Source organism: Rhinoderma darwinii, chromosome 2, assembly GCF_050947455.1.
Source record: "Rhinoderma darwinii isolate aRhiDar2 chromosome 2, aRhiDar2.hap1, whole genome shotgun sequence".
NCBI lineage: Eukaryota > Metazoa > Chordata > Amphibia > Anura > Rhinodermatidae > Rhinoderma > Rhinoderma darwinii.
In genome coordinates this window covers 443574672-443590896 of record NC_134688.1, presented here as the reverse complement: position 1 = coordinate 443590896, position 16225 = coordinate 443574672, and the positions used below count along the sequence as shown (strand labels likewise).

Sequence of the window (16225 nt, the reverse complement as noted above, 5' to 3'; positions counted from 1 at the left end):
AGGGCAGCGATCAGCAGATGAATGAGCAGACGCTGGTTCATCTGCTAATCGTATAGTTTTAAAAACTTAAATATTATTGTTGTCGGCAGCACATCTCCCTGTGTAAACATGGAGATGAGCAATCGGAGTAACGATCGCTCGTCCCCATACATAGCTCCTTGTGAAAGGAGCAGACGAGCGCCGATCAACGAGCTGTACCATTGATCGGTGCTCGCTGCACCGGCCAAAATTGGCTGGTGTAATAGTGCCTTAACAGTCATGGGAGATTTCCCATTATACAATGCAAACTGTATACAGGCTGTATCCTGCTTCTTAAAACTTGCTGCACAAGTTTTGCCTAGCCCTTAACATAATTGCGTATGTACTGTAGTTATTATCTAACATTTCACAAACAAATGTTCACATGAATTTGAACAAAACTTCCACTCAACTATCCTATGTGTGTTCAGCGTCTTGGAGGATGCTTGGGCGGCAGCCTAGGCAGACTCTAGAACAAAGACGTGTCTCCCCAAGCTTCATCTAGGGGTTACCACTTGTCCTTGAAACTTGTGGGGCTTAAAGGGTTAGGGAAAGGCCAGTGGCACTTTCTGTTTCGGAGCAAGCTTGTGATATACTGCATCGTTGTACACTTTTTATACATCACTTTTTGTGCACTTGGGTGAAATAAGGCACAATTTGTGTTCTAATTCCGATTCCATCGAAACACAGTATAAAGAAACATAAGAGGTGTTACCCATTGGAACCAATTAAGTGTTCAGTTTTTAGTGAAGGTAATAAAAAACAAACAAAAAAAACACGGTCTGGTTATCATGGGTAACATATCAAATTTCATTGTGCACTATATGTCATTACAGTGCCACAGGGACATTGTGCTTTCAATTTGCGATAATACAAAGATAAGTTTTTTGCCCACTGCCAAACTAAAATGTCATCATATTATACCTAATCTTTTAATTCACTGTTATGTAGATGTTGGATACAAATATTTAATGACAAAATAACAAAAAAATCATCCTGAAGGAATCGAGATTTCACTTACTTGCTACTTCAAGAGATGCATTATGACTTGCTGCTTCTCCCAGGTAATTTCGTGCAACACAGACATAGACTCCTTCATCTGGTCTGCTTTTGCGTCCATGGACAATGCGTAAAAAAAATAGAGATCCACTCGGTAGCAACATTCGGTGGGAACGTGGGTCATCTTTATCAGTCTCCACCCTTTCACCTCCTTTATACCACTCTATTGATGGAGCTGGTCTGCCTTCTGCCTTACAGTTTAACGTAGCTGGTTCACCTTTCGAGACAATAAGATCTGATGGATGTTCCACAATACGAGGTGGGAAATCTTCTTGGCGAAGACGCGAACCTAGAAAGGTTAGAGAAGAAATGCAATATAAATATAATGAAAATCTACATGCAATGAAATAATGGTTATAAAATCTTTAAGGCTCACAAATAATGTCAAAATACACATTAGGTTCTATTTTGTGGAACGCCATTGAAGGCCCCGTAAGAGGAGCAGAACAACGTAAGTGCCGGAAGCGTATGTTCCGTTTAACAACGGAGACAATCGGTGCCCGATCGAACCCATTGACTTTAATGAGCTCCGTCAAGTTTCCGTCGGGTGTCTGTGGTTTTACTGGAAACAATAACACAGCATGCTGCTCTATTGTTTCCCGTATTTTTGGCGGAGTGTGCGACGGAGGCCCCTAACTAAGCCTCCAGCGCAGATGTGAATTAGGCCTAACCTGAAGGGATTGATCAGGAATGGGACCTTCCACTTTGTTAACAATAAAATCAATTATAAAAATGCAAAAAAGCAGCATAACTAAATTTTACTTGAGGAATGGATAGTAGTTTACTAGAGCAAATCTCCTACATAAAGGAGAAAACACATAATAGTGCTAAACAGCAGAACGCAATCACTGTGTTTTTTCACACAATAAAAAAACTCCTGCACCTCATTAGGTCCCCTTAGTCCATGGGCCCCAAAGCAGCTGCTATTACTGTCATGGTTATAGTTACAGTCATAGAGCAGGACATACAGAGGATTCCCAAGTTGAATTCATAGCCATGTTTACAGTAGAGCATGGCACTGTGTTAACTATCGAGATACGATTCCATCTTCTTCTACTCATATGGACGGAGTTACTGGTGGGGTGTTTTGGGCTAGGAAATTGCATCATACTTTCCCTTGAATTTCTATTAAAGGGGTTATATGAGATTTTTTTTGTGATGGCAAACTCCCCTTAAGGAAGAGCAGTAGTCCCTGCACTTATTTCTGGATGCAAAGCGCTAATACTAATATATACGGAAGGGTGATAGTTTTTCAAACATACCTATGTTGCCCCAGTCAGCCCATCGTGGACCATAAAAATATTCCTCCGAGCACCGGATTCAAATGAGCACTGAAGAGTCCTGAAATCCAGGAAGTGTCCTGCATTCTACATGGTTTTTGCTTACAATGCAGGGCACTTCCTGGATTACAGGACTCTACAGTAACAGTGCTCATTTGCATATGGTGTCCAAAGGAATATAAGCACTTTATTTGTGTGTGTGTATATATATATATATATATATATACACACACACACACACTGCTTCCTGTGTGATTTGTTTGCTATGCGATGACTAAGGGCCACTTGGGTCTGAAACCGGTCAGCTTCTGTTCTATGTGTTGTCCCTGATTTTATGGAACCTCATTAAAAGCTGCATTTTGTCCAAGATATTGATGCTGGAACCTTTTCTGCTACAATTTGGTGCAGTCCTGCACCCTCCGCGCATCTACTTGGATCGTGAGCTGGATAAAAATTAACTGTTTCCACTTTATTTGTATGTTTCACAACGGGCTGACTTGGGCAAGCTAGGTATATTTTAAAAACTCTCATCCTTTTCTATATAGTGGTAGAAGAGGTTTAGGAGGCGAAAATGTGATGACCTTTTAGTATGTGCCGTCTAGAAGATGGTATCTTGTCTCAGTTATGCTTGCATTTTGAACATGGTGAAAATGGCGTTAGACCTGTCAAAATGAATTATTTGGGCCTCACTACAAATGGACAAACACAAAGTATAACTGTGGACTTAAGGCTATAGAGGCTAGAAAATGACCAGCTGCAGATACTTATCTTGGAGGGAAAAAATAGAAATGAACAATGTAAATCTACACTAGGTAACCTATTCTGCCACTTTACCCCTGAGGATCGGTGTTTGATGGTGTTTAAAAGACCCCGATACATATTATATTGTTGGAGTTTCAACAGAAAGGGTGGGATCTGCCCAGAAACTAATCTTTGGTAGCTAAATGGTAACAAAGAGACAAGATCATTCTGCTTATAATGTGGACGCCGGATCTTTCCATAAGACAGAATAATTTGATAGCATAAAGTGTACATAACACAAGTCACATATCCAGTAAGAAAGAATATAAAATAAAGAGGCTCCTCAGGGGCGTAGCTATTAGGCCTTGTTCACACGGCGTGTATTTCACGCGTTTTATGCGTGCTTTAAGCTTCCCATTGATATCAATGGGAAAGTACATTGCAGCGCATATGACATGTTCTTTTTACGCGTGTATGTTAAAAAACCGTGTCGTGTAAAAAACGAAGCGTCAAATAAATTCTTGACGCGTAAAACGCGCCAAACACGCGCCGAAAATGCGCCTTATACCCATAGTCAATGGGAGTCTTAATTACGCACCCAAAAAACTGGACGAAAATGCGTAAAAAAATGGGTTTTTGACATGTTTACACTTGTTTTTTTAGAGAGCTGTGTGAACAAGGCCTTAGGGGGCAGAGACAGCGGTTGTACAAGAGGAGCTCCAAAGAGCTATTCCACATAAGAAGACACTAGTATTATAAATGACACATGGTCGGTGGGGGCTCTGTTACATATTTTGCATTGGGTTTAGGAGCTACAAGTTACGCCTCTGCTCCTCCTTGTTGTCACAGGGATTAAGAAAATAAGATAATGTAACAAGTACTGTATTTCCATTAATGACATTCTGTAATTTGACCTCGGATACAAAACCTTGGAAAAGTGGTGGAAATGAAAAGGCACCAAAGAACTAAAATTCTCATGATTGGCAGATACTTCACATTAGCAGGAATGTTGGTGACATATTTCCCTAAGGGAGGTAATGAGCTTGACGAGTGAATTATAATCTTCCCCTTTATGTAAAAGTTATTAAAAAAAAAAAAAAAACATTCTAAATGCATTTGAGGCATGATTTTAAGCCCTATTAAATGTGCATTTTGCTGAACAAGAGACCATTTATTACGGGAATATTATATAAATTCTGCAATCAACACCAATCCTATCATTTTCTTGTCAAATGTTCTATACGATGAAGAATATTTGTCAAAAATAAGATCTCAGCACCCAGTAATTATCAGAGGTTTCTTGTTTATGGTCCAATCATTTCATATATGCTTTGACAAAATATCCTTTACATAAGTGTTTTGAGTCAAGACTGGGAAGTTGTTATACCAAGAGATACAGCTTTGCTTGCTACACAGTTCACCATTAGTAAATAATACATAGTAATCTATACGGCCACGTTCTTTTCTTTCAGAGCAAGTATAAGACGGATTGTATTTCTTGTCAGCATTAATAACTGACAAGTTGTGTCATATTTACTAGACGATAAGCAGATGTAACCAGAAAAGGAAAACGCCTCCGGCTAAACACTGGAAACGCAGATCCAGAGACTTTAACCCCTTAAGGACACGGCCAATTTTAGCCTTGAGGACAGAGCAATTTTTTTTATATTTCCCTCTTTGCATCCCGACGCTCATAACGCTTTTATTTTTTGTACGACGTAGTTGTATGAGACTTTGTTTTTTGCGGGACGAGTTGTACTTTATGTACGTACCATTTTTTGGTACAAATACATTATCGTTTAATTTCTATAAATTTTTAAATAGATTAAAATGCAGAAAAAAAGCAGTTGTGCAGCAGTTTTAATATTATTTTTTTTACACCATACACCGATCATCATAAATAATGGTATACATTTGTTGTACACGTTGTTACGGTCGTGGCGATACCAAATATGTCTATATTATTTCATGTTTTGGGACTTATATTTTAAAAAGTTGATTTATTATAAAAAATGTGTATTTCTGTGTATTTTATTTACTTTTTATTTATTTATTTACCATTATTTTTTTTTTACATTCATTTAACTTTTTTTTTTAATCCCATAAAGGGATTTATCATTTTGATTTTGATTTTGTAACTGCAATGTACTGGCATAGATCTATATGCCAGTACATTAGCCTGTTACTGATCGTACACAGGCAGTTGTTAGGGCATACCTCAGTATGCCCTAACAACAGGAAATATGTTCAGACAGCCCTGGGGTCCTTCACTGGACCCTGGGCTGTCTGGCCATACGAGTTGTGGGCTTTGATCGCGTCACAGTTATTTTCTGTGACGCGATCAATGTGCAGTCCCCCCTCCTTGAACGCCGCGATCAGCTGTCATCGCGGCGTTCAAAGGGTTAACAGCGGAGAGAAGATGTTTCTCTCCTCTCCGCTGTCAGAGCGGGGCCGTGGCTGTGTATTACAGCCGTTGCCCCGCTCTCGATCGCACACACAGAGACGGCACAGACGGCTGTCACACAGGACGAGTATGCTCGTCCTAATGCGCGAAGTGCTCGCTGCTCAGGACGAGCATACTCGTCCTGTGTCGGCAACCAGTTAAAGAGCACCTGTCACCCAGAGATGTCATCTATAGGACCTTCAGGGAGGCCACAACTTGTGGCTATAGTCTGTCTAATGTGTGTGGTGCTTTGCAAGGCTAGATGAAGGAGGGGGCATACGACCAGGGCACCAAGCAGAAAAATGGGTATAGAAGTAGCGATTTGAATTGTTTGGTAAATAGCTCTTTGGAAATATACTACAACTAGGGTAAAAAGGGTACGTATAAAAGTGCATTCAATGTATAATGAAAAGTTATGTCATTTTCTAATATACTTTGTGTGTCAATTCTTCATGGTTTTTAAGATATCTGCTTGTAGTCAGTGAATGGGAACCTGTTTATATCCAGGGGATGGAAATCTGTCCTGGTCATGTGATGATCAAGCAGGTACTTAGTTTGTTACAGTAAAGTTATCAGAGCTTTATTTTATAAAGGGCCGCACACTTGTGTTACCTTATGACCAGAACAGATTTCCCTGTGTTACCTTCTGATCAGAACATTATTTTTTCTCCTATATTATGCCGGTCACATTGTAAATGCAGTCCAAGCTGCAGGCAGCATGGTATATAGCAGGAAAACGTCTGATTAAAACCACTGCTCATTCTGGGCATGAGTCCAGTGGGTGGTCCTAATCACTGATTGACAGCTATTTCTGTATTCACACTCATACAGGGAAGGCTGTCAATCACTTGGTTGGACCGCCCAGTGGACACCTAAGCCTAGAAAGATCAGACCTCTAAATGAATCAAGGACAAGTTATACGCAATCTTTTGCTACAAAAATATACAAAAACCTGTTCTCCTGCTCCTGCTATATAACATGCTGCCCTTAGATTGGACTGCATTTTCCACGTGACAGGTTCCCTTTAATTGCTGTGAAAATGTATTATTTTATAGCATGGCAGTCATATGGGTACACATCGTTCGGCAACTTTTTATGTCAATTGCCCCATAGAACATAATTCAATTGTATGCAATCCAAGTTTTGATTAGAATTGTTGCATGTGATTTTCATGTTATTCTACACAAAAAGGGAATTATAATATAAGGTTCAGGCTTCAGTTTCTATACAGACAGAGTTTAGGGGTGACATAATATGAAACTTTTTTTTCGTTCGTGTTTCATTACCATTCCCAGCTGCAAAGTTGGTGGCGCTTATTAATCACAATAATGCTGCAGATTAGGTGATACTCCTCATTATCAGCTCTCGTTTTAATTGGGCTATTTATTAAAGATGCTGCAGCTGCATAATAACAATCAGTTGCTGGTATTCTGCTGATCGAGAGCATATCTATCACACAAGCAGCATCCCAACTCTCATATCTGCCGCACTGCCAACAGCTAAAATGACATTTGGGACAAAATAGGTCATATTCTCATTCTGTATGCCCAAAATATAATGCCTCACATCACGACAGTAGATTTGCTGTGTAAATTACTTCTGGGGCGTGCATTTACTTTCTGTATATATAATATATGCCATCTCGGTCTTTAAATACTAATGTCCAAATACACTGCAAGTAAAAAAAAATATCCAAACATATGAGCCAAAACTTTAGATATCATAAGATAAAAATATAATAAGTAGATTTCATAGGGGGGGGTTCCCAAAACGTTATTTTTTTATTGCATGTTAATTTAACCGATAAATGTCCATAAGTGATGGACATTCATCAGGAGGACCTGATCCCTGGGAATCCCATCCACCCCCAGAAGGCTACATATGAGTGGTCACTCTCCAATTAAATGAACGGCGGATATGAAATTAGCTAAGAACGGTCATTAAAGGGCTTGTCTGAGTTTTCCTATTTGATTTTAACTTTCTTTTTTTGTTAGAAAGGTCCTTTGATAATAAGATGATTACAGGGTGCCATGCTACTAGGACACTCTAATTTGCAGAAGAATTTGGCAGCAAGTGGTCATTTTCTCTGCAGCGCCACCACAGGTGACATGAAGAATCACATAGTGCACAATGAAATAGATGGGCTTTTGGTGTAATACACACATATGCTGGGTCCTCCAGAGGCAAAAACACACTTTATAGCCGCTCTTCCCTTCAGGTAATTGATGGAGGTAAGAAATGAGGGACTTTTCAATAATAACTTAATGTTCTTTATTTTGGTTGGTGTTTTTTTTGTTTTATTTTAACAGAAAACCCCTTTAACTACAGAACAGAGGTATAGCAGTACTGATTATTTGCCTATGCAGACAGAATATAGTAAACTCCTCTTAATCAGAAATAAAATATTCACAATTTCTGCTAATTCGGCATTTGAAACGATCCAGCGAACTAACATCAGTGTATGAACATGGGAGTATAAGCCTGGTGAGTGTCTGAAGTGTAATGGAATATGTTTGCCTGGCCTGGAGATTCACTCAAGGTCTCTCAGGTAAGTATCATTAAAACTTCCGATTGTATGAAAAATGTAATTATTTGGCCAGTTCCAAGTGTGCTGGATTATTGGAGCATTGAAGTAGACATACAAAAAGGAAAGACAAAAGGAGAAGTGATCTGCATTTATTCATATTTGGGTAACATCATTCATATTTATAGTGATGTTTCTCTACGAAGAAGGGAAGTCCGGTCCTTTAAGAGATTATGTGAAAAAAGGCAGAAAGGGTAATATTCGTCTTTCGCTCTTATGACTATTTTCAATCACTGAAATATAGTGAAAAGCAAGCAAAGAAATACGGATGTAGCCAAGTTTATCTTGACTTGATATCACACAACAAAAGTCATTGAAAAAGTCAAGTTAAAGATTCCTGCCAGTGTATACTTAATGGGTTAAAAGCCAAGATAAAGATGGCTACATCTGTAAATGGTAACAGAAAAAAAATGTTTTTCCCACACTAAAGATGCTTGAAACGCAAAGAAAGCTGCCAACAAAATGAACAACATCTGTGTGATTGAGAAGAGTGATGAATGAAGAGTTCGTGGTGATTGAGCGGAGCGCAGGAAATAAGGACTTGAATGAGAAGCATCAGGGATAATATTCATAACTACCAGAAGTTTAGACAATGCTGCAATATTACAATCACGTCTATGTCATAGAAGCAAACAGAGATATTCTTTCATTTGGGGTAACAATCAAAAAACGATGAGTACTGTGTTTTACTAACATGTTTCATTCAGTGTGGAAAATAGGTTTAGTTATAAGACCAGTTAGATTTTTCAGGCATCATAATGATCTTAGGCTTCGTACTCACTGCAATATTAGGCTGAGTTCACACGTCGCGGATTTTGCGCAGATTTTCAGCGCAGATTTTACACTGTGCAATGCAAAAGGGTGAGATCTGCGTCAAAACCACAACAAAATCTACGAAAAATCTGCAACGTGTGAACTCAAACTTATAGTTCCATGCAACCTTTGAGTTGTATGGAGCCAAAATTTGGCACCCATAGAAGTGTATTGGGCTAACTGAAGCAAAAAATGGCGTGCTCCGTTGGATACCAAACTATGGAAGTAATACAGAGAACACAACTAATATGGTGCCATATGGAGGCATTATACAGCAACACGTCAGCCCACTGTTCTGTAGTATGAAGCTGTAGGGACCAAGTGTGCCCCCATACACGCTCGGTCGTGTGCATTAGGCCTTAAAAAAAGATGATTCAGCCACACAGTAGATGTAAGAAGGCAAAACTGCAACCCTTGATTATTTAGTAGGATCATTGAATGCTCAATTTTTGCTTATTGTTCAGGTTTATTAGTATGTCACCCAAAGAGCGTAGAGCTCAAAAATGTATATTTACAAATTCTATTCAAGTCATAAGGGGTTATCCAACTTGTTCTACAAACAGCTTCAAATGCTATAAAACAAAACAGAATTAGTGCTCACCTCTTCTTTCCCCTGGCGATCCAGTGCTGATGCTTAGGTGGTCCTCCCTATCTTTTTTTACGTACTAAAGCACGTGAAAGCTGCAGCCAATCAGGGTCCTCAGCAGTCATGCACAATATACCTGGCATCATGGTATCCATTGCTAAGCTGTGATGCCAGGAGTACAGAGCATGACCGCAAAGGCCTCTGATTGGCTGCAGCAGTCACATGCTGGCTGCTTGAACAAAAAAAAAACTGGGAGGACCGCCAAGGCATGAGTGCTGGATCGCCGGGGAAAGAAGAGGTGAGTGTTAATTATTTTTGGATTTTATAACATTTGCAGCTGTTTGTAAAATTTGTTTACCAGTTGGATAAGGTTTCCCTGCTACTGAAGAAGTTAAAGGGTATTTCATACTTTAGGCCCAGTGTAGCCCAGTACATAAGGAAGAACAAGGTCCTGTAAGAACAAGGACTCTGCAAATAGTGCAAGGCATTTTATAGCCATTAGGGACTGATATAGTCCAGTCGATTATAAAAATCTACATACGCAGATACGTAAAAATCCAAATATGTAAGTATGAAAGTAAAAAGCCATAGAAGAAAAAATGACATAAATTGCAGAAATAATAATTGATAATTGAAAATTTCAGTGAAACATCTGATCATTCAAACAAACGTATTCTTAATAGTAAAGTAAAATTCTGCTTATCGGTTGTGACGAGACGTCTAAGGAGTGGCGTGAAACTTTAAAATGGCTACAGAAGATTCATGCAGGAGTCCTGAGAGGCCTCCAATCTCCAAAAGTAAAAGTAACACTATCTTTCCTTTTCAAAGGACGTTAAATATATGGAATCTACAATAATCCATCATCACTACAGTTCCAAGCGTTCCGGATTATTGGAATTTTACCATGCTTGAATGAGCAGACTGAACTGACAGATGAAATTTCTCTCTCGCACGATGTTGAGGGCCCGTTCTATAAATACATAAACAGCTGCATTACAGACTTTTGTCTGGCAGGGAGAGACAGAAGTTAAAGGCCTAACTGCTCGGATTTAATAAACTCGTTCCTAGTTTGCAAGTTCCTGGCGCCCATTGATAACAAGTTTGTAATAGTACCTGAAACACCAGGATATGACACTCAATCCCCTTCACACACCATCCAGACTCCTGTGCTTGCTGCAAGCGACTGTGTCCTCCAGTTATCTGGCACATACAGGAGATATCTCCATTATGAATGAAAGCTCAGTTCCGACCTTGTACTTCCGCAAAATATCCAGATATTGTGTGTGAACATATTTGGCTGGCCTTTTATTTTTTGTCCTCGTGTTCACTGCTTTGGAGCCAACATATGAACAATATGAGCAGGTAATAAACATGGCTGTATTATTATGCACACGGCCGTATTACAGATCCATAATATAACACCCATAGACAGTTATGAGCATATACCATATCTCTGTGTAGCATTCATTTTATACTGAGACACATGGAGGTCTTTTCTCATGGATTCATTTGAAATCCATAAGAAAAAAATGTTGTGGCATGCTCCAGTGCATTGCTTCTATGGGTAAATACAGTGCCTCATAGCGACACACAAAGTGCCTATGAGTCTGTAGCATGGGTCTATATTATCTCCTTCTGCATCATATATGGTCTATGTGCTGTGTGCATAGACCATAACACTGTTTTTGCAAGTCAAGGGCATCTCTACTGTTATTACTGTGTTAATAGTTGTCATAGCCAAAATACTTTGGGGCAGAATAGTGTCGTAAAGGTAGACAGGATAAATCTAGACTAGACGGATCTGTGTCAAATGTACCAGAATAGATCGTGTACAAGGGCAGGCATACTTTACACCAATATTTTGAGGCAAAAAATTCCCCCTTTTTCTAAACACTTTGTAAAACTGTCGAGGAAGGTGCAAAAAATGTCTAAAACTCATAATAAATTTGGCGCATTCCGTGTACACCGCTTTTTTTGTGATTTGTGTCAGAATTCTGACACATTTTGCTTAGTAAATATGTTGCAGAAATGTCTGCGATTGTCTCGTTCATCCGAATAGGACTTTCAGAATTCCATGCGCAGGCTGCAGAAATATCCCCATTCAGATGTATGGAGCAGATTTTCAATTGCAGAAATTTGTACAAGAAACTTGCGGTGTGAATATACCCTGAAGGAGATGCATTTAATCAAGAAAAGTACGGCCTCATGCACGCGACCGTAGCCACGTGCACGGCTGTAATTTTCAGGTCGGACGGCCGCGGAGTGTCACCCGCGGGCCGCCCGCAAATCGCGGGCCATGCACATTCATTTCTATGAGCCTGGACTGCAAAACACGCCCGTAATAAGAGATGTCCGTTCTTAAGAGATGTCCGTTCTTTTTGAAATCCAGGCTTCTGGGCCATGCACGGACCGTGGAAACCACGGTCGTGTGCATGGGCCCATTGAAATGAATGGGGCTGCAATTCACCCGCAGATTTGCGGGTGAATTGCAGCAGCAAAAATACGTTCATGTGCATGGGGCCTAACAAGAGTTTACCCAGATTAATAAAATAATATAAATACAGAAACTACAAGCACTACAGGGAAGAGACTGGTGTCTTATGTCTCTATTCCAGTCACATCAACTGATTCAATATAATAGAACTCTATATTCTTGTATTAAAGATCCTCTTCTGCCATAAATGATGCTATAAACAATTCTTACAACATTAACAAGTCTTGCTGGCCATGCGAGCGTTCCTGGAAGGGAGAGGGATTTCGATGGGATTTGTTATGTGCAGTTAGGCCTGTAGGCGCACAGCTGCGGTGTGTAGTTACCCAATGGACTTTCTAAATGTTTTATGCTATACATTGACACCGGTAGAATAAAAATGGCCTTTACAATGGTAAGATCATTTGTGCAGGTAGTTGAGAAAAAGAGGACTTTTATCTCCAACAAAGTACATTAGGCAATTGCCAAAACAGCAGTTTTCCTAATAGTATTATTAATTGAATTGCTTAGGAGTGATCCATAAAAGGGGATTTCCAATTCTGGGGCTATCCTACTATCCGTAAGCCAGGAGGGCCATACAATGAATATGATACAGACATCATTAGAAAACAATTCAAAAAGTAAGGGGCCAGCGGCGTAATTTTGCATCCATGAATAACTAAAGTCATCTGTGAGGCCTCATGAACACGACCATAATTTATATCCGCACTTACGGATCCGTAATTGCGTATAAAAATACTTAACCATTCATTTCTATGGGCCACGGACACCTTCCGGTATATATATATACGGGTAGGTGTCCGGGCCCTGGAAATGACCTGCAAAAAATAGGACATGTCCCATTTTTGGGCATTTACAGACCGTGCTCCTATACTTTTTAATGTGAGGACGGCCGGCAAATGTGGGTGACAGTCCGCAGCAATATAGAAATACACCACCAAGGGCTTAACTACGGTACACGCGGTGTAGAGGTTGTAGTCACACACGAGCCCCAGAGACTAAGGGGGCCCAAAAGGTCCCTCTGCAATAAATGAGGAGACCAGTACTATAAAGGGTGCATGATATGTTGGGGCCCTTTACAGATTTTAAATTGGAACCTCACAACTTCAAGTTAAGCAACACCAGTCCTAGTTCTTAATGTAATTGACAAAACCAGGTCTCCACAAAAGCGTGGATATGTATTGTTGTCACCTACCAACTGACCATAAATATAAGTAAATAGTGCAGTTAGGACATAATTCATTTGGTAGCCTGAAACTTTGTGTAATATAGTATAAAAAAATTTTCTCTCCTGTACGTCCTGAATTGCTTTGTTTAGAGGTTTTATAGCGTAGAGTTACGCCCAGGAATATCACTTGGGAACAAAAGTTGTGCTTGCACAATTAAAAAAATTAGTAAACCATAAAAAAATACACATAATGTATAGGCTCAGTGGTGGCAACACGTAAAATATAGTAATATATTATTTATACCGTAAAGCGCTTTGGGTTTAAAAAAAAACAAAAACGAAATAAAATAATAATTTCAGAATTGCACGTTTTCTTCCTATTCCCCTACAATTTTTTTAAAATTAATCAATAAATTATATGTACCTCTGAATAGTGACAGTAAAAACTAAAATACTTAGTATTACCGTTATCATATTGACCCACAGAATAAAGTTAAAAAGTTAACATGTCATTTTTACCTGATGATGAATGCTGTAAAAACGGAACCCCAAATCCACACTATTTTCTGCAGTAAAAAATTCAGGAAATGGTGCGGTTTTTCCGCAGCGGATTGTCGGCTAGTTTAAGCGGAAATGCTACAGAAATTTTCTGCAGCAAATCCGTTATGTGTGGACAAGCCCTAAATGGTGCCATTAAAAACTTCAACTCGTCTTGCAAAAAAAAAAAAAAAGTCAATACACGACTATGTTGACTGGAAAATAAAAAAGTCAAGGCTCTTCGAAGGTGGGAAAGAAAAAACAAAAATGAATTCAGAAAAAAAAAAAAAAGGAAATATGGACCTTAAGGGAATATGAAACTTTCAAAAACTTTTCACATACAACTTAAGTCACTTGTCCCTCACGATCGTCTCAAATCCTCATTATTTCTGACTGTACTTTTGTCCACGGTACTACACTGTAAACTACGATCATAGATTCGATTTTCTAGTAACACTTTATATTGCTTTCACAGGAACATCTGAAGGAAAGACAGAAGTTACTAAAAATAAACACTTTCAAGTGCCTGTGGAGCCTGGACCGCTTCCAAACGACAGAAGTTACATTGTTAGGAAGATGTATGCCTCCTCACAGGAAAATATCTCCACACTTCCCTGGGTTTACATTTTATGTCTGGTGCTAGTTGCAGGACATAATTTAGTATGGTCGGGATAGTAGATAAAACACTCAGAAAGAGATATGACGCATCACCACCAACAATGCCCCCGCTGTGGGGTGATCAAGTCACTCACTTAGACCTAGGTGCAAAATAGATAGCAGGGGATTTTTTTTAAGTAGTACTTCTAGAAGCTTCTCATTATGTCAGTGAATAGAAAAGGATGCACTATAAACATTAAATTAGGGAACTGAATTGTCAGCAATTCTCCAACAAGTATCTTTTACCAGAATAGTTTGAAATGAATGGGGCAGACACAAGTTCCCCACTACTCCCTTTTCAGTGTGAGGAATGCCTAATGCATTTACAGAATATTGCCTGACATTAAAGGAGTTGTCCCGTGATCAACATTTATAACCTATCGACAGGATACGTGATAAATGTCTGATCGCTGGGGGTCCCAACGCTGGGACATCCTCCGATCACTAGAATGGGGGTCACGAACCTTCAGTTCCTCCTCACTGTGAGGAGGAGCTTGAATGGTGCGGAGGACAAGCATGCACCCTGCCGGTCCTTCAATGTCTACGGGACTGACGGAAACAGCTAAGTGCTGTACTCGGTTGTTTCCATCAGTCTCCCAGACTTCGAATGGAGCGGCACCTCATCCTCCACTCCATTCAAGCTCCTCCTCACTGCAATTGTGAAAGTGAGGAGGAAAGGAAGGCTTGTGACCCCATTCTAGTGATTGGAGGGCGTCCCAGCGGTGGGACCCCAGTGATCAGACATTTCTCATCTATCCTGTGGATTGTTGATTAATGTTAATTTTGGGATAACCCTTTTAATGATGCTTGTATTTTGCTCTTGGGGCCTGAAGGCAAGCAGTGAAAATGTTTACTTTTACTCAAATAGCTTTAGCTGGTAAATGGGATTATACTGTGAGTAGAAACATTATTAGATGAGTAATATTGCAATTCCCTAATATACTGAATAAAGTGACTTCATTCTATTATTATTTAGCTATTCAATATCCCCCAAAAAATTTAAAGTATTCAATTTAAATTCACAAGTAAACAGCTGATTTTGCGGATGTTGAAGGAGAAATATAGTATTATATGGCGGTCATTCAGTTCTTGTGAGAGTCCCCCTGCTCTGGCTCATTTATGATATCAGAATATGGAAAGTGGTTGTCCTAGTATGACAACCACTTTAATCATTGTATTATGGTACAATCTCCAAATTTCTAACATACTTCATCTTTCCTCAGTGTTTTCAAGATTTCTGCTTGCTGTGTTCATTATTTATATCCTGCCATTTATCAGTGTTAGCAAGATCTATCAGCCGGAAGTCCAGCACAGGAGAGACATAATACTACTGATGTGTTGAGCTCACAGAGGATCACCTAGACTTACACATTGAAACAAAGCCTGTGTTGTAAACAGTAGTAGGTTAAGACCTAGGTTTTCAGCCTCAGATAGTAATTAACCAATATTTCCATTCACTGTCAGCAAGCAGATAACTTGAAAATGGTGATGCATTAAAATACAAATAATATTAGATATTTGCTTAATTTTTCAGTATGCAATGATTAAGGGGTTTGTCTGGGTTAGGAAACCAATTTTGAAATACCCTATTAGGCCATTCAGAGTTAAAGGGGTTGTCCAGGCAGGAGGCGGTTTTTCATACTGATGATATCCACAAAATAGTTCTTCAGTATATGATCGGCGAATTCCACACCGATCAACTTCTCCGGCTGTCTCCGGGCACCAGAAACTATGCGGTGGTCATGCCAGAAGCAGAAGGCTCCGGTTACAGTATAGCTAGTAATCATGCAAATAGGTACAGAGCTGCAGTAATCCAGCTTGGCCACTATACTGTGACTGGAGCCATCT

At 39.5% G+C, this 16225-nt stretch overlaps 1 protein-coding gene and 1 long non-coding RNA gene across 7 annotated transcripts in view; one reads left to right on the top strand and one right to left on the bottom strand.

Annotated features, from left to right (window-relative positions):
* ROBO1 (roundabout guidance receptor 1) overlaps positions 1-16225 on the bottom strand; it is an 890328-nt gene that overhangs the window by 252146 nt on the left and 621957 nt on the right. For all 3 annotated transcript variants that reach the window (XM_075854473.1, XM_075854474.1, XM_075854475.1), the window contains one exon: positions 1040-1366. In XM_075854473.1, the coding sequence (XP_075710588.1) occupies positions 1040-1366 (327 nt within the window). The remainder of the gene's footprint in view (positions 1-1039; positions 1367-16225) is intronic.
* Positions 5423-14774, top strand: LOC142741546 (uncharacterized). Of its 4 annotated transcripts, none has more exons than XR_012881185.1 (5): positions 5423-5918; positions 7851-8025; positions 8556-8780; positions 10353-10886; positions 14196-14774. It is a non-coding gene; the product is annotated as an uncharacterized LOC142741546 (long non-coding RNA). The 4 variants fall into 4 exon arrangements; XR_012881186.1 differs by having other exon boundaries at positions 7851-8089; XR_012881187.1 differs by lacking the exon at positions 8556-8780 and having other exon boundaries at positions 5424-5918; positions 7851-8089.